Genomic DNA, 24,152 nt, shown 5'->3' on the forward strand with positions numbered 1-24,152 from the left:
AGAGTTCTGTTGTATTGCAGAGTTTTGTTCAATCCGACAGGGTGATTTTGTGCAGCTGAAGTGTGTTCTGCCATACGCTGGTCCTTACATTTTAAAGGTACCCAAGTGCCCAAAGTTACAAGGATTTAGAGTTGTGATAGGGTCTTTTGAAATGCCTGTCTGTAATTTCAACTTTGGTGTGTGTGTGTGTGTTTAAGTGAGGCTCTAGCTTCCTAGCCAAGGTCGAGACATTCTGCTGTATAAAATTAGTGTTTAAACTACTCTTGACAGAGATACAAGTGTAGTGGTGAAATATTCATAATGCAAACCTACATTAATTCAAACTTTCTTGGCTCTGATAAGTCTCAAATGCAGATCTGTTTTCATGGACAGCTTCCTAAGCAGTAGAATTTTAAAAGCCACATGTTTCTAAATGAAAAGCATTTTTTTCTCAGAGCACAAAAGCAAGTTGGGATTTTTGTTCAAGTTTAAAAAATAAAATACCACCCGCAAAATTTAGCGGATAAAGAGTTGCCAGCCACCAGAAGTGGTTGTGTCTGTTACACTAAGGTAGCTATTAGAGCGAACAAGCAGTGTGCTGTAGTTTGTGCTCGCTGACAGCTCAGTGTTAAGTCTAAGCATGCCTCCTGACAGGTGGAATCTTTGTCCCTCCCTTTGACAGGCTGACAGTGCTTGTTTCTGTAATGACTGCTGATGTTGGAAATGTGTGAATGGAACAACATCTTTGTTGTTGATGCTTCTTCTTTTGTTACTTTTATTCTTCTTTGAATTGGATCTTGAAAACTACTGGACTAGAGTCCAACCGCAGTGAGACATGCTGTATCTTCCCTTTAGTAATGCATGAGCTGTTAAACTTTGATTCTTTAGGGAGGGTGAAGGCTGTGCAGTGGTGCCATGGAGTTTGAACTGCGTTTCTTCCGTTGTGTGTCGTGTTTTCTAATAAGACTCCCCATTATACAATTACACAATTGTGGATGGCTGTCGTTGCCATTGGGCATTATGCGTATGTAATGGGCAGCTGGGCTGGGATTCTGGGAGTTGGTCCAGAATTCAGACTTAAAAAGAAATTCTCTGCTCTTTCTGTTAATTGGAATGCTATACTTGTAAATTTTATTTGGAATTATAAAGGTCCTGGGTGGGGGGTTCTATATGTGCGTTCTGCTTAATTTGAACAACAATCTGCAACTAAAACTGCACGATAGCTTAGGCTCTCATTAAACCTTTCTTAAAGAGAGATCATTAATAAATAAGGCATAGTGGTGGTGAAGGGTGTCAAACTGCCTTGCAGCTGTGAGATCCCGTGTTTCACTTCTGCATGTGGATGCAAGTTTCTCCAAGAGCTGATGCTTTAAGGACTTGGTTGTTGTTTTTTTATTATTACTATTTTTAGTCTAGGAGAGCATCTGTCTTCTCCAATAATGCCTTGCTAATGGAACCCCAGTATGAGGCCTCTGGGTTTGATTTTGTTTGCTGTTTACGCCATTCTCATCTCAAACCTCTGAGACGTTTTGGGTCTAACATTCACACCTTAATATCTTTGGGCTTTCATCAGCAGCTTTTGGGGAGCTCTAGTAAAACTGTGAAACTGTTCCTGTACGTGTTAACACTTCTTTGTGTGATTTGATGTTGCACAATGAGGAGCTGGTTATAACTGTTGCACAGAGAGGAAAATCCCATCTCGGGGAGTAATTACCAACAGATGGAGTCAGAGAGAAGGTTAAAGGTTCAGTTGTTGGCAGCCCCATAGATCTTTGGTAAGAACAGAACACTAGAAAGGGGTACCTGGATTGAGTCCCATCTTTCCAGGCACAGTTAAAAATGTCGTTATGAATCCATAGGGCTCTGCTCCAGGAACCTTTGCACACCACAACCTGAGCAATTACCTGGGAGCAATAGTAGGACCATCTCTAGAGAAATACAGAGGCAAAATAACCTGTTCATGGCTGTCCTCAAGGCAAGAGGCAGCAGCACCAGGAAACAGCTGTAGTTCATTGCATATGAATATGGTTTGGTGACCTGGGTTGAATGCAGATGGGAATTTCTGTCAGCTAAAATGGAGGTGGTAAGTGTCTCCAAGCTCAGAGTGTTCCTTGGGGTCTTGAGGAACAGCTTGTTTTGATCAATCATTTAGAAAGAAATAAAAACCCTTAATGAGACCTTAATAAGTACAGTAATAAGAACACATTATAGAACAAAGTCCTTAGTTCCATTGTTTATAGAAAAACTGTATTCCCACCTCAGTAAGATCTTTCAGCGTCCTCTATCGCCTCCCACTTGGTCCTTGGTTCCTTGTCCCTGCACAGGCACATGTGCACCCAGGCCATCAGCTGCCACCACCACCGATGAGCAGGGAAGAGCCAGCACACCCCATGGCCAGCCCAGAGCTGTTGGCTGCTCAGCCCAGCAGTGGTGGAGTTGGCTATGGGACCTCCTCTTCAACCTACAAGTTCTTTTTCCTGGAACTTGTAGGAAGTTACCATCTCCAACTCCGCTGTAAAATTTGTTCAGTATCGGTGTGTTTGGTTCAAGAAGTTTGTGGTGGGGGAGGCTGACCAGCAGATGATAGTACAATTGCACAGACCTCACTTACTCAGCTAATGGTGCGTAAAAGAATCATGCAGTTTCTTGGGGGAAGGCTCAATTTACAGCAACTCTGTTTTTATTTTCCTTTATTTCCAAATACACACTTACAGTATTTGTGAGATTTTTGATCAGATAATGTCTTTGAGCAAAAAGACACACTATCAGTGAAAGGAATCAGCATTTCACCAATACTGAGTATTATCATACATGGGGGAGAAAAAGTAGAGAAAGGGTGTTTTTCAGTATTGCTGCTACTCTTTCATGCACTTGAGAGCATTTCCCCTTTCTCAGTGGTTTTCTTGGTCAGGCTTTTTGCAGAAAAGTATGGTGGGGGAAACTTTTTTTTTTTTTTAATGTGGAAATGCAATTCTACAATAACTTTTAAAGGAAGGAGTTCCTTTAGATTTGGTCAGCTCCTGGATATATATATTTTTTTCAATTTAATACAGATGAAGAAACTAACTTGTGACACTAAAGATCTTGTGCTAAGTGTTAATCATTTAGTATAGTCATATGGACCCTCATATTTGCTATACACGAAGAGGTAGCAGGGTAGAATTAACGCTAAAGTGGGGTTAGCTTCATTGTTCTTTCACCTTTGTTATACAAATACCTTACAATACTAAAAATACGAAATTTCTACCCCATTTGGAATAGAAGTAAATCTAAGCTAGTTGAGACATTTAAGCACCATTCACCCCTTTATACGGTGATTACTTATAAGAAGCAAAGAGTGTTGGGTACATCCTCAGAATCCATCAGCCACAATAATGCTGCAATACATACAGTTTGCATCAACTGAAAAATACCTACATACCAAAAATTACTTTGGGCAGTTTACTGCAGTAATGACAAAAGGGATGCACATGATGATAATTTTCATTTCGTACTATATTTTCACCTAAGGATGATGGTGAAAGAATTACACCTAATGTTCCTTTCAAAGATGGCAATATTGTTCAACCTATATTAAAGGTAATGAGATGAGCAGTGAGTGGTTAGAGCTTGTGAAAAATGAAGTTTTAAATGCATACTTCATTGTCTAAAAGCTCACAGATGACTTTTTTCCTGTAATGACCATAGAAAATGTGTTGGCAGCATATCACAATGAATAATCCTTACTCCTATTTATGTGCTATAGGCACTCCAAAATTACCCAGACATATTTCTTACCCAAGTTTATAACCAGATTCAAATCAGTCTCTACATTTGTGCCAAAAATTGAACTGCAGTCATCTCACAGAAAATAATTCTATCTACCTGACAGACGAGTCTTAAATCCCTGATTTTCTCCTTTCCCCAGAGTGAAATTCACTTTAATCTGGTATTAATGTATTTTTCCTTCAGTCGCCTGCAAGAGGATCCCAAAATCTCGCAGTAGTGATTGCGCAGACCATGGAAGATACAGTACACATGTAGCATTATCGTAGGTTTTTCCAGTCATCTAGATTGTGTAAAATCCTTTGACATTAATTGGGATAAGTTTTCTCTCTAAAGTGATGTTGAACTTCTCTTTCAGTGTCTTCTCCACCTCTTCATCTTTAAGGGTTATAAATTCCACCAGATCCATGTTTTCCTTGTAATTGTATGTGGTCTCCGTGAGCGTCCACCCGATGAGTGCTCGAAAGCCATCAGTGGTCTGGAGTGTGCAGATAGACTTCTTCGTAAAGAGAGAATCTGGAGACGTCTGAAGGTACGTACACTGGAAACGGAAATCTTCCACTGTCCGTGGTTCAAGACTGAACATATACACTTTCCGACACTCTTTTTTCTCTAGAAGATCAGAATTTGAGAAATTTTGATTGGGGATATATTGTTTCCGTCTCATTTTCTCAAGGTACCAGGTGGCATTTTTTTCTGTGAAACGGAAGACACCAGGCGCCTGGGGCTGGTCTTTCCCCGACACAAGCTCCATCGGCTGCCACATTTGATAGGATACACCAAAGCCTCCATCAACAATGTAGGCTTTCCCGTCAATAACTACCTTGACTAGGAGATGGGTCATGATGGTGGCATATGCGTTTTTGTGCGGATTGAACACGTATGCTCCCAGAAAGCTGGCGTCGTACCCCAGGCATTTCAGGACCCAGCCTAACAGCTGGTTGTTTTCCATGCACCAGCCACCGCGCTTCCTCCGCACGATTTTGTTATAAACATGCTCCAGCTCCAAAGTAATTTTCTCCCCACAATGGATGCTGAGGTTTTCAAATGGAACAGCACGGATGTGGTGCTGGAATATATCAGTTAAGGTTTCCAGATCTTGATTTTCAAGGGAACCTTTATACCCGGTTCTTGCAAAATATTCTTCAAGGTTCATGTCTCCTGTAAAGGAAGGAAATGCGTTTTGGTTTTGTTTCTTTACATCAATGACTTACAATGCTGTGAAGAACTGCCCAGGCTGCTGCCAGCAAAGATGCTTTAATCTACTGAACCTCATCAGAGCGCTTTTTAAAGGTAACAAGTATTCATATCAAACAGTTCCCAGCTCACAGAAGAGCAGTGCATGTCGGGGTTTGCTTTTTGTCTTAGTCATCCCTATGGCAAACAGCTGATGCAATTGCAGCTTATATATGCAATGGCTGTGAAACAGGGATTTGCTGTATTTGCCGGGTTAAGAAGCAACGTAAGATCACACTAGGGAGTGTTCAGAACATTTCATGAAAATCAGTCTAAATCCACTGTTCAATGAAAGGAATGCCAGTAGGTGAAGCAGTGTCATCTGCCAGTTGGAGGCAGAATAATTTGAGTCAGGATTCACATGTTCTTTTCATGAGTGTGCCACTGGCCTGTGATCATAAATGAATGGCTTGTTCACCACGTCTCTTTTGCCTCTGACAAAAAGTGCAAATGATACTCCCTGCACATTTTGTAAAGTGTCAAGTTTTATTCGGATAATTACAGCTGAAAAAAACCTCTGACCTATTCAAGAGTTGTGGACCACTGTGTCTCGTCTACTCTGAGTGTTGCTAAAACTCATTTTGGTGTTGGAATAACAAAGGTGAGTGACCTAAAAGACAAAGAGCACATCTTCTATTCCCCGCTGTGCCCACATCTCTCAGGGTGTCATAAAAGTGGACGGTGGGTGCCTTACAGCTCTCTAGTCCTGGCCTTTCCCAAAACTCACTTTATTCCTACAAAAGCAGGCATAACCAAGCATTTACTGAAGCCTGATACAGTGCATCCCTGGTCTGTCCTGCCTGTAGCAATGTCTGCCTCCTGGCCTGGCTTGGTAGGACTCCTCATGAGCAAAATTGCTGATGAGAAACTATTCAGCATGCTTTCTGCCTTCTAATACCATGGAAAGTCATACCGGTGATCTGGTTTTCACGATGGCCCATCGCAGTCTGCCAGCCGTCATTATGAGTTGGCTGCTCTGTAGGTATCTGATAAAATACTGTTTGTAAAATATGTTGTAGATTGTCTGCTTGGATATAGAGCTGGAGATAAAATGTTTTGAAGGCTTCAACCTTTACAAAGAAAGCACTAAGTATTTCAGCAATCCAGAGTTACTGCAAATATTTAGCTTCTTGACAGCCTGCAAAGCTACTTGAAAATCTTTTGTGCATACAGTAAGCTGAGGTTTAGACACTTAATATTAGTGACTCAGGATGTCTATTGTATTCAGATAAATTTAGCAGTGAACCACGGAACATTTAGTGCAAGCTAGAATTTCTCAAGGTGATTTTCAGTGACAGATTTATGATGTGCATATGGATGTTATAGAAGCAGCTGTCCAAAGTGAATGGAGAGCCCCATCAAAAACTGCATGTTATCTTCTACAGAGGGAATTTAGCTTCCAGTGATATTTAAGTGCATTGTTGGAGGATATTCCAACGTAATCCTTGTTAAGTAGAACATAAACTTTTGGGACTTTCTCCTTTTGATTTGCAGAATCTAAGTCTATCTGATCCTACCTGCTCAGATTGTGAACATGAAGTAGATCACACCAGCATAAAGTTGTATCTTGAGTTTATAATGTTTGTAATTTCTCTCTGCAGTTCCATAATGCGATTGATCTATGTTAGATCTTAAGCGTAAGAGATGAAAGTTACAGTTCTTTTGAATTGTGAACAGATCAGATGAAAAGCTAGCTGTTAAAAAGGTAATCCTACAAATGTGGCTATGATTTATGCATTGAAAAGCATCAGCGAAAGAACTTCCAAGGATTATTTCTAAATGTCCAAATGAAGGTGTTCATGCAAAAAATATTTCTTACTAGGACTATGCACATTATCAGCATTTCTGCTGTTAAAATACGTGTCTGCCTACTTCTACCTTAATGCATCAGCACATGAGCTTTCTGGGGTAGGTAAAACACAGTCTGTAACTTCATTTTTTTCTTATTTGTGTTTTAAAGGCCTGTAATTTTATTTCCAAAAAGCAGAATCTATTAATTATTAAATTGCTTTTTTCTTCCTTTGCATGTGCAATATTTTTTAAATGAATTAAAAATCTAAAGAAAAGGCTATAGTTCTAAATTTATATCTACTACATTTATATCTACTACTGCATCTAAACAAAAGTAAATCTCGTAGTCAAGTGAATATCCACCTGAAGAGCAGTAAGACATAAGAATTGAAATTACATTGTTGTTTTGTCCTCTTCAAGAGTCCATGTTTAGCAGGCAATATTTTAGCCCTGTATCTACACATTTTTAAATATTTATCCTAAAGTGAATTTTGCTTGTGTTATTCCCAATGACCTTTACCATCATAAAGAAACCATTTTTTGTTTGTTCGTTTTAACAAAATAGACTTACCTCTTAAAATAACCTTATTTGTTTATGTTTGCAGCTTCTGGGTTGCTTATTACTGGGGCAGCAGTCGGTGCAGCCAGGAGTGGATACAAATTTTGAGGGCTGTCTTCCTCTTTAAGCTCTGTTGTCCCTCACTCCTGAATCTTAAATGCCAAGAAAGGGCAGAGTCCACCTAAACTGAATGCACATTTTTGGACTTCACTGATCCATGAGCAAATTAAACTTTGTTTCCTCTCTGTTAGTAGAAGTTTATGTTTTCCGCTGGTTGAGACCAGACCGAACTTTTTTTCCATGTAACATAATTTCTGTAGATATTCACAATGGCTCCAATTTTTTTATAATTGCATTATTGTTAGTTGGTGAGTCAGCACTTTGTGGGGAAGTATAGTCTTCTGCTTCCTTCTGGGTGCACTGCATTGCCGAAGAACTGCATGCTCCATTTTTCCAAGCTCTGCAGATGTACAAAATGACCTGTCTTTGCTCACAAAGGAACTTTCTGATCTGTTCAAAGCCTCCACTGGAGCAGGTAGTTACTTTGGAGCTGCCATGCCTAATGAATACCATGACAAATATTTATTTGAACAGTGTTGTGTGAGAACAAAGTAATCCATTGCTTCTCCAAAACTTGGCCTTCTGCATCCTCACGTTGTGTAGCTGTTTGATTCTCTCCTTGTCAAGCATGTCTCCTTCACTTGATGTAGGTGGAAAGCTGGGTGTCCCTTTTGGGAAGACAGAGAGCATGTTGGGCTGTATCTTGGGAAGCACCTGAGTTTTAGGCACATCAACTGCCCCATCAGTTGGTATTGTTGACTGACATAAGTGTCAAAGTCTTTTTCCTGGCTGAAGACCAATGTCATTCTGTCACCTTCTCATTACGCATCCTGTGCAGTACCTGCCAGAAGACTCAGCCTCATATAGGTAAAAAGTCTGTCATGTTACACCCAACGTGCTGTGAAACCACGCGGCTGGTATGTCCTAACTTCCCAGTGCTCTCTTTTGCATCTCCAGGATTTCTTCTTTAATGTAGCTTTTGTGCAGAAAACTACTTGTAATAAATATAAAGCAGTTTAGCTATAATACTGTCATGCCTGTTTGATGTCAAGTTGTCAAGGAGAGTTAGGCCCCAAAAGTTTAGGTTATATTTTTCAAAGGTTGATCTAATTTTGATTGTTTCAACTTCTGATACAAAAAGCCTGATTTTTAAGAACTGTTGAAGTGTCTCAGCTCCTACTGATTCTAAAAGCTAAAATTGTGCACTCAGCTAAAATTGGGCACTCAGGACTGGAGAGTTTGGATTCGGTTTGTTTGTTTGTTTGTTTGTTTCTGTTTAAGTGTCCTTGCATAAATAGCTGACTTCAAGCCAATTTCTAGTAACGGAACAGGACTCAAGTCTTTCAAGTTATTTCATCAGCAGTTAATCAGTACCTAATAGTGCCTTTTTTTGAGAAAGTCTTAACCTCTTTATTTTTAGGAAGTCTTTGATGTCCAAATTCAGCTCGAGTCTCTATTTCAGACTGTTAAAGAAACTCAATAATTTGTAAAACTGTGTCGAGAAGATTGGAAATAATACCAAAAAACGTTACAAATCTCTTGTGTAAAATGGTAATACAGCTTTTTTTTTCCTTTGTGGCACATGAGATCCAGAGAGGTGGAACAAAATTTAAGGGAGACAAAATGCAATTTCCATATGAGAAGATTAAAGGTGGTGAGATGTTTCAGTTTCTAAAGGAGAAGTTTAAGAAAAAGTACAAAATCAGTATAGGCAGTTAATTAACAATATACTTGAATTTACCAAGCTTTGTGTTCATCTGATTAACTCAACTTTAGAATCAGATTAATTCTATTAATGTTAATTTTAGAAGGTTTATATTGGAAATTTAAAGACCCATCTAGCAGTATTTAGAATTAGATCATATCCACTATATTAGGTGGCAAGCCACGAACGTTTACTGGTACCAGTTTGTTTTCTAGCACTATATTGAATTTTTCTTTCAGTGTCTTCTCAACCTCTTCGTCTGTAAGAGTTGTGATCTGCAGGAGGTCCGTGTCCTCCATGTAGTTGTACTTCATCTCAGTGAAGGTCCACCCGACTAAGGCATAAATCCCTTCAGTGGTCTGGAGGGTGCAGATTGACTTCTTCCGAAGTATGTTATCCGGAGACACTTGTAGGTATGTGTTTAGCTCCTGGAAGTCATCTATATGGCGTGGCTTAAGAGTGAATGAATATATTTTTCTGATATTGCCCATTTCTGTTGTATTAGTGGTAGGGACGCTTTGCTCAGAAATATAATGCTTCCTTTTGACTTTCTCAAAGTACCAGATGCCGTTGTCTTCCCTGAAGCAGAAGATGCCAGGGATCTGGGGTTGATCCTTCCCAGAAATCAGCATCACTGGCTGCCATGCCTGATAGGCACCACCAAAGCCAGCATCTACAATGTAGGGGCTTCCCTTGATCTCCACCTTCAGCAGGATATGATTTATGTGAGCAGTGTATGCCTTCTCTGCTGGATCATAACTATTTCCTCCAAGAATACAAACATCATACCCTATTTCTTTCAAGGCCCAAAATAAAAGGTAGTTGCTTTCCAGGCACCATCCACCACGTTTCTTTCTCACAATCTTATTGTAAATAGATTGTAAATCCAGGTCAATGGTCTCCCCACAATGCATGCTGAGGTTTTCAAAAGGAATCGCCTGGATGTGATGCTGGAAGATGACTGTTAAGGTTTGCAAGTCTGCATCCTTATGGGAGCCATCGTAAGAAATTCTTGCGAAATACTCTTGAATGTTCATTTTGCCTGTGTGAGTAGGAAAACAGCCAGTTACTGTTGTGCAGCTCTCAAGGGGTTCGCTCCTATTTTATTTCTGCAGCACAGGTTAACCAGCCTGTAAATGTAGCTGAGGCCATTTCAGTGAAGATTTGAAAGAAACCTGTGCCTTTGGTAGGAGATCAAGCAGGTCTAACCTGCATTCTGTCATCTCTATTTCTTAAGAAAGAGGTGAGGATAGGAGCAGGTAACAGTAAAGCTTTATCTCTCAGATACTGTCTTCAACCCAGGTGGGTAACTTTGCTATAGGAAAACACAGACATGGCACATAATAATCTCTGGCCCCAGATGAGGGTCCGCGTGGCAAAAATTTTATAAAACTAGCAAACAACAGGTTTGCAAACAGCTGTTAGCCCAAATCAGCATAAAAGTCACAGGTTTTTTGTTGTTGTTGTTTTTGTTTTTTTTTTTCCTGTTTCTTTTATAGTATCAGGCAAGCAATTCTTTATCACAGAAAATTTAACTGGAAATTTTTACATTCATGGTTTCAGCTAACTGGGATTAACTTCTCAGCATGTCAGCGTTTCAGCCAAGCTTACATGTGAAGTAGGTTGTTGTTTTCTTAATCTCTTTAGTTTCCCTGTGGAGTTCAGACAGTGCTTTGACCCTGGCTGTTGAAAGGAAGAGATTGTTAATTTTTCTAACCTATGGGTCAAGGGAATTGATAATTATTAAGAATGCCTTCAAGGCATATTCAGTGGCTTTTGGTTTCTTCTACTATCTCTTACAAATCAAAGACCTTAGCCTCAGCTCAAATTATTGTATGTATTTTGTGTCTTCATGTCGGTGATCCCCTTTCTTTTCCTTAGCAGAAAGAGACTGTCATTGGTACTGGCTGCATGGCCAAGATGCAAAAGGTTCCCTGTAACACTTCTAATCCACTGACTCATCTGGTATCTGCAAGGATTTGTTTTGCCTTTAATTTAGATTTAATTTAGCTTTTTTTTTTTTTCCATGCAAGGAGATATATATATATTTTTTATTATTATTATTTTTTTATTTTTTAACCAAAACGATTCACAATCTGCTAAGGACTGTATGAAGTTCCAAAAGGTCTGTGGATTTTTTTCTCCTTGAAATCAGTCATGCATTCCCTGGGAGGATTTCCCAAAAATGTGTTGATGTAGATGATGCAGGAGCCACAACTATTCTCAGCTTTGGTCCACCTGCTCCCCTAGCAGTGACAGCAGCTCGATCCAGTGTCTGGGAGTGCAAGGAGCTTTTGAAAATCCCATCTCAGATATATAAGTGGAAATACCCTTGTCCAGGAAGGTAAGCACATCAGAAGACCTAATCTCTAGACTTTAACCCCAACTTTGATACCAGCAGCATAACTCACTTAACTTAGTTGTATTGCTGCTGATTTGTACTAGTACCAACAGTCAGAATGTGTGACACAGGAAAATATGCTAAAATTGAGTACTATCATAATAAGGGAATAAGAAATAAACCTTTTAATTTCAAAAAGACCCAGCAAAGCTACATGAAAAAGCAGTAATGTGATTTGATATTGCAGTTTTTGTTTGCTTTTTTCTTCTACCCCTTTATAAGGACAAGGGTACTCATCTCTGGCAAGACCTCCTTGGAAACGCTGTTTGTAGAAAGCCATGCCCCCCTACAGACATGGACACACGTACATGTACACTACCAAGGCCATCCTGTGGTGCTCTGCCCTGTTTTTCTCTCTATTCCCATATTCAGCCATTCTGCATAGCCAGATAGAAACATCTCTTTCTCACAATGGTGCCAAGCTTCACCTCTTTGCCCAGGAGGGGCCCAAGCGAGTCCCTTGCGAGCCTTGCGAGCCTGGTGGGTCTCATAAGCTTGACATTTTCTTTTGGGCAAGTGCCCATCCATCCGTGCTCCAGGCCAGCAGCAAAAGCCCTGGTACACTCCCTGTAGCTCATCTCCTGGGTCGGGGTCCCCAAGGGCCCTGGTGCAGGGACAGCACGGTGTATGAGCAGCCCCTCTGCCAGCCGTGGGCACCTCCCTGGGCAGTGTACACAGCAAAGCTTTGAGAAAATGGGTTTGGGGAAATGCATAGCCCGTGCCTCAGTTTCCCCAGCTTGGAACCTCATCAATTTAATAGAGGTTGTGTAATAGAGATAGGCCTGTGGTTGCTGCCAAAACAGGCTCTGATCTCTATTAATACTGAAATAGGTGTAAGAAGAATAAGGCTGCAGTACAAAACCACCAGTGCTAGCGAATATAGGCAGGTAACAGCCATGTAAACCACTGCTCGCTCTCTTGGCCTCCCGGAGGCAGCTTTTCTTCCCAGCACAACAGTGACCACCCCAGCAGGACTGTAACACAGCATGAGCCCTTGCCCAGGGGATGGTTTGCGTCCCGAACCGGGCTGCAAAATAAATCTCTTTGCCCCAGTTCAGACCTGGGTCTGGTTTACTTTTGCACCCGCAGCAGCCGAGCTCCATTTGTGAGCGTTCACAGGAGCAGCTCGGTGGGCAGCAGGATGCAGGCAGGAGTTGTGCCTGTTTGCAAGCCTCCCTGGGGATCACTGAATCCTTTCATAATTCACCTCAGTGGTAGGAACAGTTCTTCACTGCTAAAATTCAAGAGAGACTTCCAAGGTAGGATCCTTTTGCACATGCCTCTACGATTTATTTGATTTTAAGCTGCATTGCAAGACAGGAGCCGGCTTTTTCATATACTCTGGCTCAGCATAAAACAAGTTAGTCTCGAGTGCTTGATCTTTGTACTTTGACAATGGCCTCACAATGCTACGCGTGGTGTCAGCCCTGGGGTTGCTGTAATTTATACCTTGCTAATATGCCTATAGTGCCTAAGCACATGGTATGCAGACACGCAGGGGTGGGCTTTTCCAGCCAGGCTGACCCGCAGCTACGCACTGGAGTTAGAGCTCAGACGCACGGGTACTTACCTCTATGCCAGGAGCCGCAGGCTTTCTGGGCTGCCTTGCTCCAAAGTTCCCAGGAACAATTGCACCAGGCACTGCTGCCCTTAAAGATCCAGGCTGCCTTTTGCTGCCTGGCAGGGGCAGGATTTTCCTCCAGCAGAACCGGGACAGGATGGCAGATGGTTTTGTCTTTTGTCATATTTTATGTTCTGGTGGCCTTATTGCTTTCGTTGTTTTGACATATGCATAGAAAGCCCTGTCATGCAATTAACTGCTGTAGGAGCTATACAAAGAGCCAGAACATGATGCATTCCCCAAATTGCTTACAATGTTGAGTAGGCTTAAACCTCCCACGTTACTGATTGAGAGCCAAAGCCTTCCAGGAACACAAAGGAGCAGCACATCACAGGTAGCACCTCGTGCAAGTGGCTGTCACCCCGTACGCAACCCCTCAGATCACCCCGATGCTTCAGTCTCCAAGGCACCTTGCCATTTGCACCCACGCTGAAGCTGCAAAGCAAGAGTGCAAATTTTGGTACAGCTGTAACATCAGTGACACTGACATGGCCTGGCTCCCTGTAGGAAGCGATTTAGGACTAAGAGCTACTAATCCAAGCCAAGCAAGTCACTGATCAGTTGGCGGGGGGCGGCTACTATAGGATTAATTGCAGAGCACCGAGTCATTCTTGGCAGCTGGTGCCGGCCCCCCAAGCAGCAAGGCCAGGTTTGCCAAGGCCTTCAGCTGTCCAAGACCCTGCAAGCCCTATCCTCAGTCAGCGAGGATGCTACTGCCCGAGCACAGCACTCCCGGAGCCCGCTATGCCTTTAAGGATTTGCCTCTGAAGTCTGTGATAAGGAAAAAAGCAAGCTAGTGAAATCTGAGCTGAAGAGCCTCTTTTTTTCCCCCTGGCAGAGCCGCATGTGATTTCTCAGGGCCGGAGGTGCTGAGCTGTGCCAATGGGCCGCAGCCAGGGCATGCACCCTGGGGGCTGAGTCAGCTGAAAGGACAGCGTTCTTTTTCCTATTACTGGTTGCCCTTTGCGTGCTGCATCTCTGCAGCGATGAGCTAAGCCCCCTACCCCTTCCCCTGAGACAACAAAACAGCCCGAAGCACAAGAAGAGGCCAGGCACGGGGTGCTTCGAGGCCTGGGTTTCCACAGACACCTTGCAGCTGCTGCCCGCGCCTCCACGCAAGCTGCCTGTGCTGCCAGGCTGCCTCCATCCCACAGCTCTGCCCCAGCCACCAGGCACTGTGGGGGTAAATACATCGGCTTTGGGCAGCTTCCAGACCAGCTAGATCCTGGACCAGGTCCTGCTGGCCCTGGGCACTAACATTTCATTTCCCCATAGGCTGGGGGAGGCCCATGTGGTATAAGGGACCAACACGTGCGGCCAGTCACACACAGATGAGTTTTGGGAAGCCGTGGATTTGGGGAACTACCTGTGTCACTAAGAAATACATTTTGAAGGTGCAGAATAGCAGCTGCTTTTATTAACTGTAAATTTCTAGTTATAGGAAGCTGCACACGTTGCATAACAAACAAAAGTGAAGGGACGGCGAGTCCTTGCGTTCTTAAAAGCCTTGGCTACAAAACATCTGCATATGCAAACAATCAGGACAACTGCAGTGATTAATGATTTTTTTTTACTTCTTTTACTTTGGGAATAAAGGTTGCAATATGGGCGGAAAAAAAAAAATGAAAATTTCACAATTTTTCTTTTTTTTATGTAATTCTAATTCACTTACATGATTTACTTAGTTGTAAGTACATAGTTGTAATGCTTCTGTGATTTGTACATAAAGGAACATCAAGCATCATCTCAAAGGGCAAAGTGATTACATTTGTGTAATTTCTCATAGTAACAATCTTAGCCTTTAGGTATCTGATTAAGATTCATCATTTTTCCTTATATCTATATAATTAGTACCACTGCAAACACATTCTCAGTCAAGCAGATATGTTTTGGAAAAATAACTCTGTGCACTTGTTTGAATTCGGTCAAAATAACTGACGTGCAATAACATTTGGAGTAGGAGCAATGCCCTTGTGCAAGGAGAGTGCATTCCCAGCAGTCCTCTGCTGGGTGGTCACAAACAAAATCCATGGGAGATGCTTTCAGTTTGAAGAAATTCTGCTTTTTGGTTATGTCACTGAGAGAACAGGAGTCACGTGAAGTCTGAAACAAGGCAGAATTGTCTCGTAGCATTTCTCATCACTGGTTTTAGGCATAAAAAGCCCCTCAGTACTGGAGGGACTGTCCGACTGCTATGTGAGAAGGTGCTAGGAGTGCAAGAGCACAATGGAGAGGCTTATGACTTACTGTAGCAAATGGCACTGGATGTCTTTATTTTTCTGGCTATTACATTTCAAAAAAATAGCATTAATTTAAGATGTGGGTATGATTTTCCCCAGGTGGCAGACCAAAGTAATAAGGAAAGGGACATAGTGCTCCATCGCCCTACCCTGCTGCTCTGGTATCGTGGGAAAAGCTTTTAAGAGGTGAAACGAGCAGGGAATGGGCAGCGTCTGCTGCCAGCTAAGCACAAACAGAAGGGGAGCGATTTGATTGAGTGAGGAAGAAACAATTTGTACCCAAACCAAGGAGAGATGCAGGAACAGTTGTGAAAATCAATTTATTTTCCAGATTCATGCTAATCTGTTCTGCCTTACACTGGGGTAGATGGAAAGAGAAAGCTTAACCTTTAGAAGCTTGTCAGAAAAGAGGGGGAAGAATTGCATGTAATGCCACTAGATTGAATTATAATTCAGACAGTGAGTTAAAACAGAGACAACCTGCTTGTATTGATGGGTACAAATTTCTTATCTAGTGTTATATTGAATTTCTCTTTCAGTGTTTTCTCCATTTCTTCATCTGCAAGGATTCTGATTTCCACCAGATCCATGTTATCCTTATAATTGTACTTTATCTCAGTAAGTTTCCAGCCAACCAGTGCCCGGACGCCATCGGCTGTCTGCAGGCTGCAGATGGACTTCGTAACGAAGAGCGAGTCCGGCGCAGTCTGCAGGTGCAGGTTGCGGGCTCTGAACTCTTCTATGTCTCGTGGCTGGAGGGTGAAGAGATAAACTCGCCGGCAAACTTCTTTGTCCACATTATGACAAGTGGAGATGCTTTGGTTGGGAACACACTGCTTCCTTTTCACCTTCTCAAGGTACCAAGTCCCATTCTCTTCCAGGAAGCGGAAGATGCCGGGAGTCTGAGGCTGATCTTTCCCAGAAATCAGCTCCATTGGCTGCCACATCTGGTAGGCCATCCCAAAACCGCCATCCACAATGTAGGATTTGTCACAAAGCACCACTTTTAGCAGCAGATGGTCAATGTCATCAGCGTATGCATCATACTCCGGGACGTAAACTTTTGATCCCAGAAGGGTGACATCATACCCTAGGGTTTTCAGGGCCCAAGATAAGAGGTGGTTGTTCTCCATGCACCAGCCCCCGCGTTTCCTCTTCACTATCTTGTCGTAAGTGGCTGCCAGGTCCAGCTCAATGCTTTCCCCGCAGTGGATGCTGAGGTTCTCGAAAGGGACTGCTTGGATGTGGTGCTGAAATATTTCCGTCAAGGTCTCAAGGTCCGGTTTGTCGTAGGAGCCTCGGTAAGAAATTCTGGCAAAATACTCTTTGATGTCCATGCTGCCTCTGAGAGAAGGGTGAAAAAAATACCATAGCTTGTGTCAGAAGTAACAGAAGGATCTTCCCCATCTGTTGTAACGGGGCTGTCATCAGAATGAGCAACCTGCTCAGAAGAGGAGCAGGGTTTGACAAATGGTCCTATCAAAGGCAGCTGAGTGCAAGTATTAGCACTGAGGGAAGCCAATGGGGCACTGCTGATGAGCACAAATGTTATTTTTAATTGTTTCTTTTACAGCTGTGACAAGAGGCTCCAGCTGTGCTAAGCACATTTCAGCAGAGAGTTCCTGCCCAGCAAAGCTACAAATCTCGGTAGGAAGGAACAAAAACAGTAACAGCTCTGTTTCCCCACTAGAAATTACGGGAACTGAGACTCTCCAGCTCTGAGCTGCTTTACTCGTGGTTTGACTCAGCAAAGCAGAAGCAGAAAACAAACCCTCCCTCCCCTGCAGAGCAATCTAGAGCCTCCCCTGCAACTGCATCTGAAATAAACCCACCCGTCCATGGTGTTTCCTCCGTTATTTGGGCAGGCTGGTAGAGGCCAGTCACACCTGCGTCTGCTCTCGGTGCTGGAGGTAGCAGATGTGACCTGGAGCCCAGAATTGTTTTTACAGCCGCAGAGGCAGAAAAGGCTGTGGGAGATTTTTGGTTCGTTCGCTGGGAGCCACTCCCTGAGCAGGACTCAGCTTCCTGGCCCTGCTCCTCCGCCCTGCACCAGCAGTGGGAGGAAACCAAGGTTTGGGCCAAAAATACAAATTTCAGGGGCCCCACATTTTCTGACATCAGTCTCTTTGGGGATGTATTTGCACTCATAGTTGTGTTTTGGGGAGGCAGATGTCTCCCAGGCAGCAGGCATTGCCCTCCCTGTCCCATCTGCAGCAGGTTTAGCAGGATGCTGCGTTACATGAGCACGAGGGAAGAAAGCAGCCCAAAGACCTGAGCCCTTGGTGTAGGGTGGCAAGAAATGGGATTTTAATGTGGCCAAATACCTTTCTTATTCCACCCTGGGCACCAGTGAGTTTCAGATGGCTCCGAGCACAGAGCACTGTTGTTCAGATCATTGACCTGAAACGTCCCAAAATGTTCTCAAAGTACCTGTGTGTGGTTCTTAAGATAAAACCATAAGAAAAAACTCTGACTGTTCCAACAGGATTCAGTTCTTAATATGATGAAAAATAGTGTCCACCGAATTGTATGGAAGTTTTATATAGTTTCAGTATATAAAGAAAGCAATGAAAATACAAGTTCTCCATTTCTCATAATGTCTTGGCAGGAGCAGAGGGTGTTCCCAGAGTGGCTACCCACATTTAGGATGCAAATGGTCAAAAACCTATAACTATTGCATCATGCCACCACCACATCTAACAGATTTAAAGAGCAGGCCTGAATTATCAAACATCAGGTAAAGAGTATCTGATCATTATTCTGGGCCTTCTCTTTCTTCAGCTTCCACCTTGTTCCCAAGCTTTTCCCCAAAGCATCACAACTACAACTCTATTAATTTTTGGAGATGGACTTCGCAGAAACTTAGTTCTTGCAGTGGGAACAGAAAGCTAGCTTCACCAGCAATGAGCATCCCTTCCCCCTCCCTTTTTCTTCCTTTCCTTCACTTTGCCAAAGTAGGTGAAACCTCTGTATTGTATGAAACCTTTGTGGTTTTTTTTTTGTCTTTCTGTGTTTCATGTAGTTGTTTACAAGTTCCTTTCAATAGCTGTAACTGAAATATGTCAGATGGCACCAATGCCCGAGCTGTTTGAGGCTGATAACCAAGTAAATAAAGCGGCGTATCTGGTACACTGACGTAAAAGGAGGCATCTGTAGCTGAACGTTTCTCTCTCTGCCATTACACAACCTAGCCATTTTCTAATGTGTTTTGTCCTCAGTCATATTTAACTTCCTGGTTATGAAGTGCTCAGCTGCCAAAATTGAGGGTTGAAAAAAAGGTCTTACCTGGAAAATCAGTTCAACCACGAACGGATCTCCTGGGGGGATTTGTTTAAGGTAAAGCAAGCAGTGTGGTCCTCTGTCCTTTACCTGGTGCAGGCAGGGGTCAAAGACTGTCCTCCAGCTGCTTTCCAGGGGAATGTCTTTTCTCTCAACTTGCTTCCACCCGCCTCTGTCAGATTGCAAAAGCTGAAAGAAAAAAAAAAAAAAAAGAAAAGGGTGGAGCACAAGAGCCGTAGTGAGCGAACAAAACCAACAGCACTGACTCAACCCGCATTCAGAACCTGGTTGTTGTTAGAGAGTTTTCACTCACTTTGTACTGCCTGCAGCGGCTAGTTTGAGCTGTAACAGAAAACGACAAAAAGCTAGCCGGATGCACGTGGGTGATAGAGAGCTTCCCCAGGTATTGGGTTACTGGTTGTTCAGGAACTTGGGGAATATTTCTTGTAGGCATTGAACCTGGGAAGTTTTTTCCACTCTGAAAAGCAGCAAGATTTCTGCACAGCACCCCTCTCCTCTGTCAGCATGCACAGGAACTTCAGCCTTTTCTTAATTGATGCTTTATAATTTATATGCTTGGTTTTGTTTTGGTTTGGTTGTTTGTTTTTTCAGTAAATTTCCTGGAGTGTGAGGATAGGCTGGGCCAGCAGTGCGTCTGCCTTGATCCTGGCCCAGAAGTAGCACCTGAGGATGCCATCTATGGTGGTGAAGATGCCTCTGGCAAAGTGATGATATGATGTGCCAGCACACAGGTAGCTCTCAGTGTGATTCATACTGCTTTTCTCTCTGCACGTTTTGCCTACCCTTTTCCAAGCTAAACCTTATTAATTCTCTGATATAAACAGATAGATTCTTCTATGTTAATTCCCTAACAGTCCTTCACATTTAGCATCACCAGCGAGTTTCATTCAAACACTGATTTATTGGGATAATTAGCAGAGATAATAAATCAGACCAAACGGAGAGGCCTGTGGTAACCCATTACTCAGCTCCACTGCCATATCAAAATTTGGCTCTTTATCATACCATCGGCGTCCGGTGTTTGACCCCACGAGACAGAACTGATGCCCAAGGCGAGAGACACTCGAGGGAATGGATTACTTGCCTTTCTTGGGCTCCTCTGGGCAGGTCCAACTTGGTGAAAAGAGAAAGCCTATGTTCCTAGCCAGATCTTGCTGTGCATGGAATAATCCATTCTCTTCTCACAGGCTTCATTTTGACAAAGAGGGGCCAAAAGCCAGGTGGGCAGACCCGTGGTGCCTGTGGGACCCACACCGAGAAGAAGCCCACACTCCCCAGAGCCACTTGGGACCCCAGACGATGCCAAAAGCACCATGTTCCCTTGGGCAAATGTGGGAGTAAGGTATTGGTAGCAGCTAACACTGAGTTCCTGAGAAGACACAAGTGTTTCCTACCCGAGTAGGAGCAAAACCCATTTCTCCACATACTTTGATACCCAGTTTTCCTCAGCCACCCCCCTACAATGGAGCCCTGATGGAACAGTTTCTTCCTGTGTCTTCCAAATTCTCATCTAAGCTCACTGTCCCATGCCTTTGTTCCTGAATCACTCCTTTTTGCTCCCCACTCTCCACCATTTGCTCCTCAAGCCATTAAAGCCAAGAAGTCTCATCCTCCTCAGGTGCACCCAAGGCTGCCAGTGGGCAAAGCTCGCTCAACGAGAGCTGAAGGGGATGGGAAAGCTCATCTTGACCTAGAAGCCCTGCAGAGTCTATTTGCATTTCAGCTCTGTGCCAAATCATAGTGGCTCATTTCAGGCTTGGCAGGGCAATAAACTGCAATAACTGCTGATGGGCAAGGTGCGTGGATGTGCCGCACATTCCCACCTGAGCCCATCCCAAAAAGAGGCAAAGGGCAAAGCCCAGTCCGGGTCAGGGGGAGCACTTGGCCAGCAGCGACCTGTAACACATTGTCCCGGACCTGGCAGGAGGCGAAGCTTGCTGAGCTTCTTCCAGAAGAACATCAATGTAATTGCACTCGGCTTTTATTTATTTATTCATTTAAACTGCCGACAGCATTTAATTTATTACTGAAATCCTTCTCTCCTCCTGACTCTCCTTAGAGGCTGCATCAAATATTCCTCCCTCCCCCCTTTAGCAGAGCATTATGTGCTGCAGTGTTTGCTTGGAGAAATAAAAGCATATGGTGCCCTATTTGGGGGAACGGTGTGCAGTCTAGTGTCTGCTCGGTGTTAAACAGCTCCCACTACAGTGCCCTCTGTGATGGGCTGCATAACAGAGCGGGGGTTGTTATCTCCTATTAGCTGGATGCTTAATATAGAAATTATGAGGTGTTCTATTTAGCTGGTTGCTTTTGGTGGGAAGAAGGGATGAGATGTTTAAAAGAGATTAGTTTTTAAACTAATAAAACATTTGACATGTTTTAAATGAAATAAAATCTTAAATTCTTACGCAAGTTCCAATTCTTCCATCCTGCCGAACTCTGGTGGCTGGAAAAGAAAATGCTGCACACCCTGAGCGGAGCAGCAGGCCCCATCCTACCATTTCCAAAGGAATTTTAATAGATGTAAGCCACTCTAATACGCAAGTAGTAAAAAATATTCATGGCCTATAAGCATATTCATAATGGTAGGACTCTTGTGCTTTATATTCATTGCCTTCCTTATGTAATTATAGATATCAAGCAGCTGTGGCTACATATCTTTCCGATTTGCGTCCACAGCATCCATCACGTGCAGTTTGGGGGATGTAATAAGTCCTCCTCCCCAGCAAAAGGATGGGTCTGATGAGAGCGGCACCTTCTGCCCATGGGATTAGGGAAGGGAGTAGCTCTGTGGACGTGGCGTGGCTTTTTCTCAGCAAGGAAAAGACCAGATCTCAGGTTTAGTGTTCCCACTATCCAAGGCATCTTTCTGAGGGCTGTTGAGAGTAAAAAATTACCTCTTCTCTTTATCTTTACCCTGCCAATATGAGGTTTTTCACACAAGCCAACACCAAGTATGCTAATGCAGACCGAGGAGACCGCTTCAGTCTGTGGGGCCTTTCAGTCCAGAGGGTTTCAGCATAAATCTCTTAAATGTAAGTGGTTGTAATTCAGTTAAATTCCATTAGAAGGGGAACAATCAGCTTTTCTACATGAATGGCTTTATCTCATGGAGGGTTTGAAACAACAACAACAAAAAAGCGTATTTTAAGTAGCTGCTTTGATGAAAAATATGTCCATACATCTGGCTTTTATTTTCCCGTGAATTGTGACTGCTGTGGTGGACAGGTCAGAGTGGGTCCTCGTCCACGTGTGTTCCCAGCACCGCAGGGACACCATTCGATTCCATGTGCTTCTGCCACCCCAGCGCCAGGCTGCAGGAAGGATACTGGGAAGCACAAGTTGTCCTCCATTTCACAAGCAGTAATCATACCCTCGGTGCTCCACTATCTTCTCCATCTTGTGGTCCACCTCCCTCAGAGTTGCCAGTGTCATCGTCAAACTGCAAATTTGGGGGAGAATATGGAAATGAGGAGTAGTGGAGAGTGCTGAAGGGAGGATGAAGAAGACAGGGAGAGCGAGATGGTGTGAATGCACAAATGCTGCTTATCCTGGAAGGTGGAGAAAGGGGCTGGAGGAGCAGCCAACAGCCAGGTTAGCCACCTGGGAGCTTTCTGTGTCTGATGCTTCATTGCCTGCCTTGCACAAGGCTGCTGTGGCCAGTGATCTCTTTACCAGACATCTAGGGTAACCTTTGCAGCACCTCTTTGGGCTCAGTGGCCCTGTCCCCACTACCTCCTCCATGAGATGCTGTCCTACCTGGGCTCATGTACCGGTCCCTTTGTACACCTGGTACGTCCACAATCCCCATGGCCACCAACCCCTCTGGTTTTTCCTTCTGAATGGTCTGGTTGAAGAGGAGCTGATCAGCAGTTAGCGCTGGCCTTCTCGGGGGTCTGGGCTGTGCAGGTCCTCATCCTGTAACCAAAATAACCAAAACTCACTCTTCCAGTCTCGGACACGTTGTACTCACACAGCTTTCCTGCCAAGGCTGAGCAGAGGGACGCTGGGTCTGATGGAGGAGGTTGAGCTGAAGGCTGTTGGCCACCCAGAGATGTCTTTGGTGGCCATGATGTGGGATGGAGCAGCGAACTTGTGTTTCCCTTGGGCAGAACCAGGCTGTTTGCGCTCACCTTCCCACAGCAGTGAGATGCCTGGCTCCGGCCTGGAGCTGCTGAGCATCCTGAGCTGGTGCAGCAGCCACGCTGGTGGAAAAGCAGGTGGTCACACCTCAGTGGGCTGCTACTGCAATCCTGCTGCCCTGCGGTGCCAGGCGGGTGGGAAGGAGCTCGGGCAAGGCCAGGCAGACCCCAGCGCTTTCCCTGCTGCGTTTTTGGAGCAAGCTTGCATCCCTCTCCTCCATGCCAGCTTTTCCCTCACCACAGTCCCCAAAAGCACTGCTGAAAGTGCTCCTTACCGTTAGGGAGGCAAGTCAGCACCAGCAGGGTCACGTGTGAGCAGTTTCAGAGAAGAAACACATCTCAGCAGGATGTGAAACCAGTTCTGCTCCCAGCTGGGGCACTGCCGGCTGCAGCCACCCAACACAGGCACCCTGCCGGCAGGTGGGATGTGAGCCATCCCTGCCACCACTCTCAGCAAAATGGTGGGAGGCTTTTCCCCTCCCTTCCTTAGTGCTCAAACCACGGTGTTATCACGCAGCAGCACTGCTTCCGGCTCCGCTTGGCAGAACTGAGCTAAAAGCAGCAGGACCTCCCTAAAACCATCAGGAGGTCGGGGCTGCCCCTGGGCTGCAGGTACCGAGATGTTAGTTCTGCAACTTCAGCTTTGCAAGAAGTGCACGAGCTCCCTCTCTCCCTCTCTACACATCTGAACACTGCATCCGCTGCCTTGAAAATATTCCAAAATCAATATGCAATATGCACCCAGAGCACTTTTGGAGACCCAGGGTGTTAATCTTTCTCTCTTCATTTCAACTTCCCATCAAGAAACTGGATATATTCCATTTTCCTGGCTTTTTGTCCAGACATATACTCCCAAGATTAACCAGATAATAATTGCCGTCACGTTAAGCTGTGTCTGCCCAAGGGAAGTGTGACAGTGTAATGTGTAATGGGCCTCAGCATCGCAGGCTGGACCCCGAGACGGTTTCATTTCACATTTTCTGACGGGAGCTTCTGGTCACGCTGTCAAAGCCTACGTGGGACATTTCCTCATGCACCCCTCTGTTACAGAGGTGCCGCCAAGCAAAATGGACATCACAGCAGAGCCCGCGAGCAAAGGAGATGGTATATGGGGCAATACTCAGCCCCTAGGGACAGCCTTATAATTCTGTTTAATTTCACCCCATTTTCATGGTTATCAATAGCTGCTCGGCAATAGCAAGGCAATGCATTTTCCTATGTAGGGTCAGAAAGGCCTTGTGAAAATAAACACGTTACATTGGTCTTAATATAAAAACCAACACAGGACATCCTTTTAAAATTAATCAGCTGATCACCTGCAAAAATCCCATACTGCTGCTAAACAAGTATAGA

The 24,152-nt window shown here is 44.0% G+C and overlaps 3 protein-coding genes across 5 annotated transcripts; all 3 read right to left on the reverse strand.

The window, feature by feature from the left end:
* Positions 1-2,892: 2,892 nt before the first annotated feature.
* Positions 2,893-4,900, reverse strand: LOC121076593 (arylamine N-acetyltransferase, pineal gland isozyme NAT-10). The gene has a single exon (XM_040571054.1). It carries the CDS (start codon positions 4,898-4,900, stop codon positions 4,028-4,030), a length of 873 nt encoding a protein of 290 aa, XP_040426988.1. The 3' UTR covers positions 2,893-4,027.
* LOC121076591 (arylamine N-acetyltransferase, liver isozyme-like) lies at positions 2,893-18,796 on the reverse strand. Of its 2 annotated transcripts, none has more exons than XM_040571051.1 (3): positions 18,643-18,796; positions 7,343-10,137; positions 2,893-4,905 (listed from the first exon to the last, which is right to left on the reverse strand). In XM_040571051.1, exon 2 carries the CDS (start codon positions 10,130-10,132, stop codon positions 9,245-9,247), a length of 888 nt encoding a protein of 295 aa, XP_040426985.1. In that variant the 5' UTR covers positions 10,133-10,137; positions 18,643-18,796; the 3' UTR covers positions 2,893-4,905; positions 7,343-9,244. The 2 variants fall into 2 exon arrangements, with proteins under 2 accessions (XP_040426985.1, XP_040426984.1); XM_040571050.1 differs by lacking the exon at positions 18,643-18,796 and adding an exon at positions 13,067-13,890.
* LOC121076592 (arylamine N-acetyltransferase, pineal gland isozyme NAT-3) lies at positions 15,661-22,494 on the reverse strand. Of its 2 annotated transcripts, XM_040571053.1 has the most exons (3): positions 22,417-22,494; positions 18,727-18,825; positions 15,661-16,701 (listed from the first exon to the last, which is right to left on the reverse strand). In XM_040571053.1, exon 3 carries the CDS (start codon positions 16,692-16,694, stop codon positions 15,822-15,824), a length of 873 nt encoding a protein of 290 aa, XP_040426987.1. In that variant the 5' UTR covers positions 16,695-16,701; positions 18,727-18,825; positions 22,417-22,494; the 3' UTR covers positions 15,661-15,821. The 2 variants fall into 2 exon arrangements, with proteins under 2 accessions (XP_040426987.1, XP_040426986.1); XM_040571052.1 differs by lacking the exon at positions 22,417-22,494 and having other exon boundaries at positions 18,643-18,819.
* Between the last annotated feature and the right edge of the window lie 1,658 nt (positions 22,495-24,152).

Source organism: Cygnus olor, chromosome 12, assembly GCF_009769625.2.
Source record: "Cygnus olor isolate bCygOlo1 chromosome 12, bCygOlo1.pri.v2, whole genome shotgun sequence".
NCBI lineage: Eukaryota > Metazoa > Chordata > Aves > Anseriformes > Anatidae > Cygnus > Cygnus olor.

Coding starts and splice junctions, on each gene's coding strand:
- LOC121076591 (XM_040571050.1), bottom strand. CDS start 13,241: ATGACAAAAGACAAAACCATCTGCCATCCTGTCCCGGTTCTGCTGGAG. Junction 10,138..13,066: donor CTGCGGCTCCTGGCATAGAG/GTAAGTACCCGT, acceptor CTACTCACACAG/GCAAAATGAACATTCAAGAG.
- LOC121076593 (XM_040571054.1), bottom strand. CDS start 4,900: ATGAACCTTGAAGAATATTTTGCAAGAACCGGGTATAAAGGTTCCCTT.
- LOC121076592 (XM_040571053.1), bottom strand. CDS start 16,694: ATGGACATCAAAGAGTATTTTGCCAGAATTTCTTACCGAGGCTCCTAC.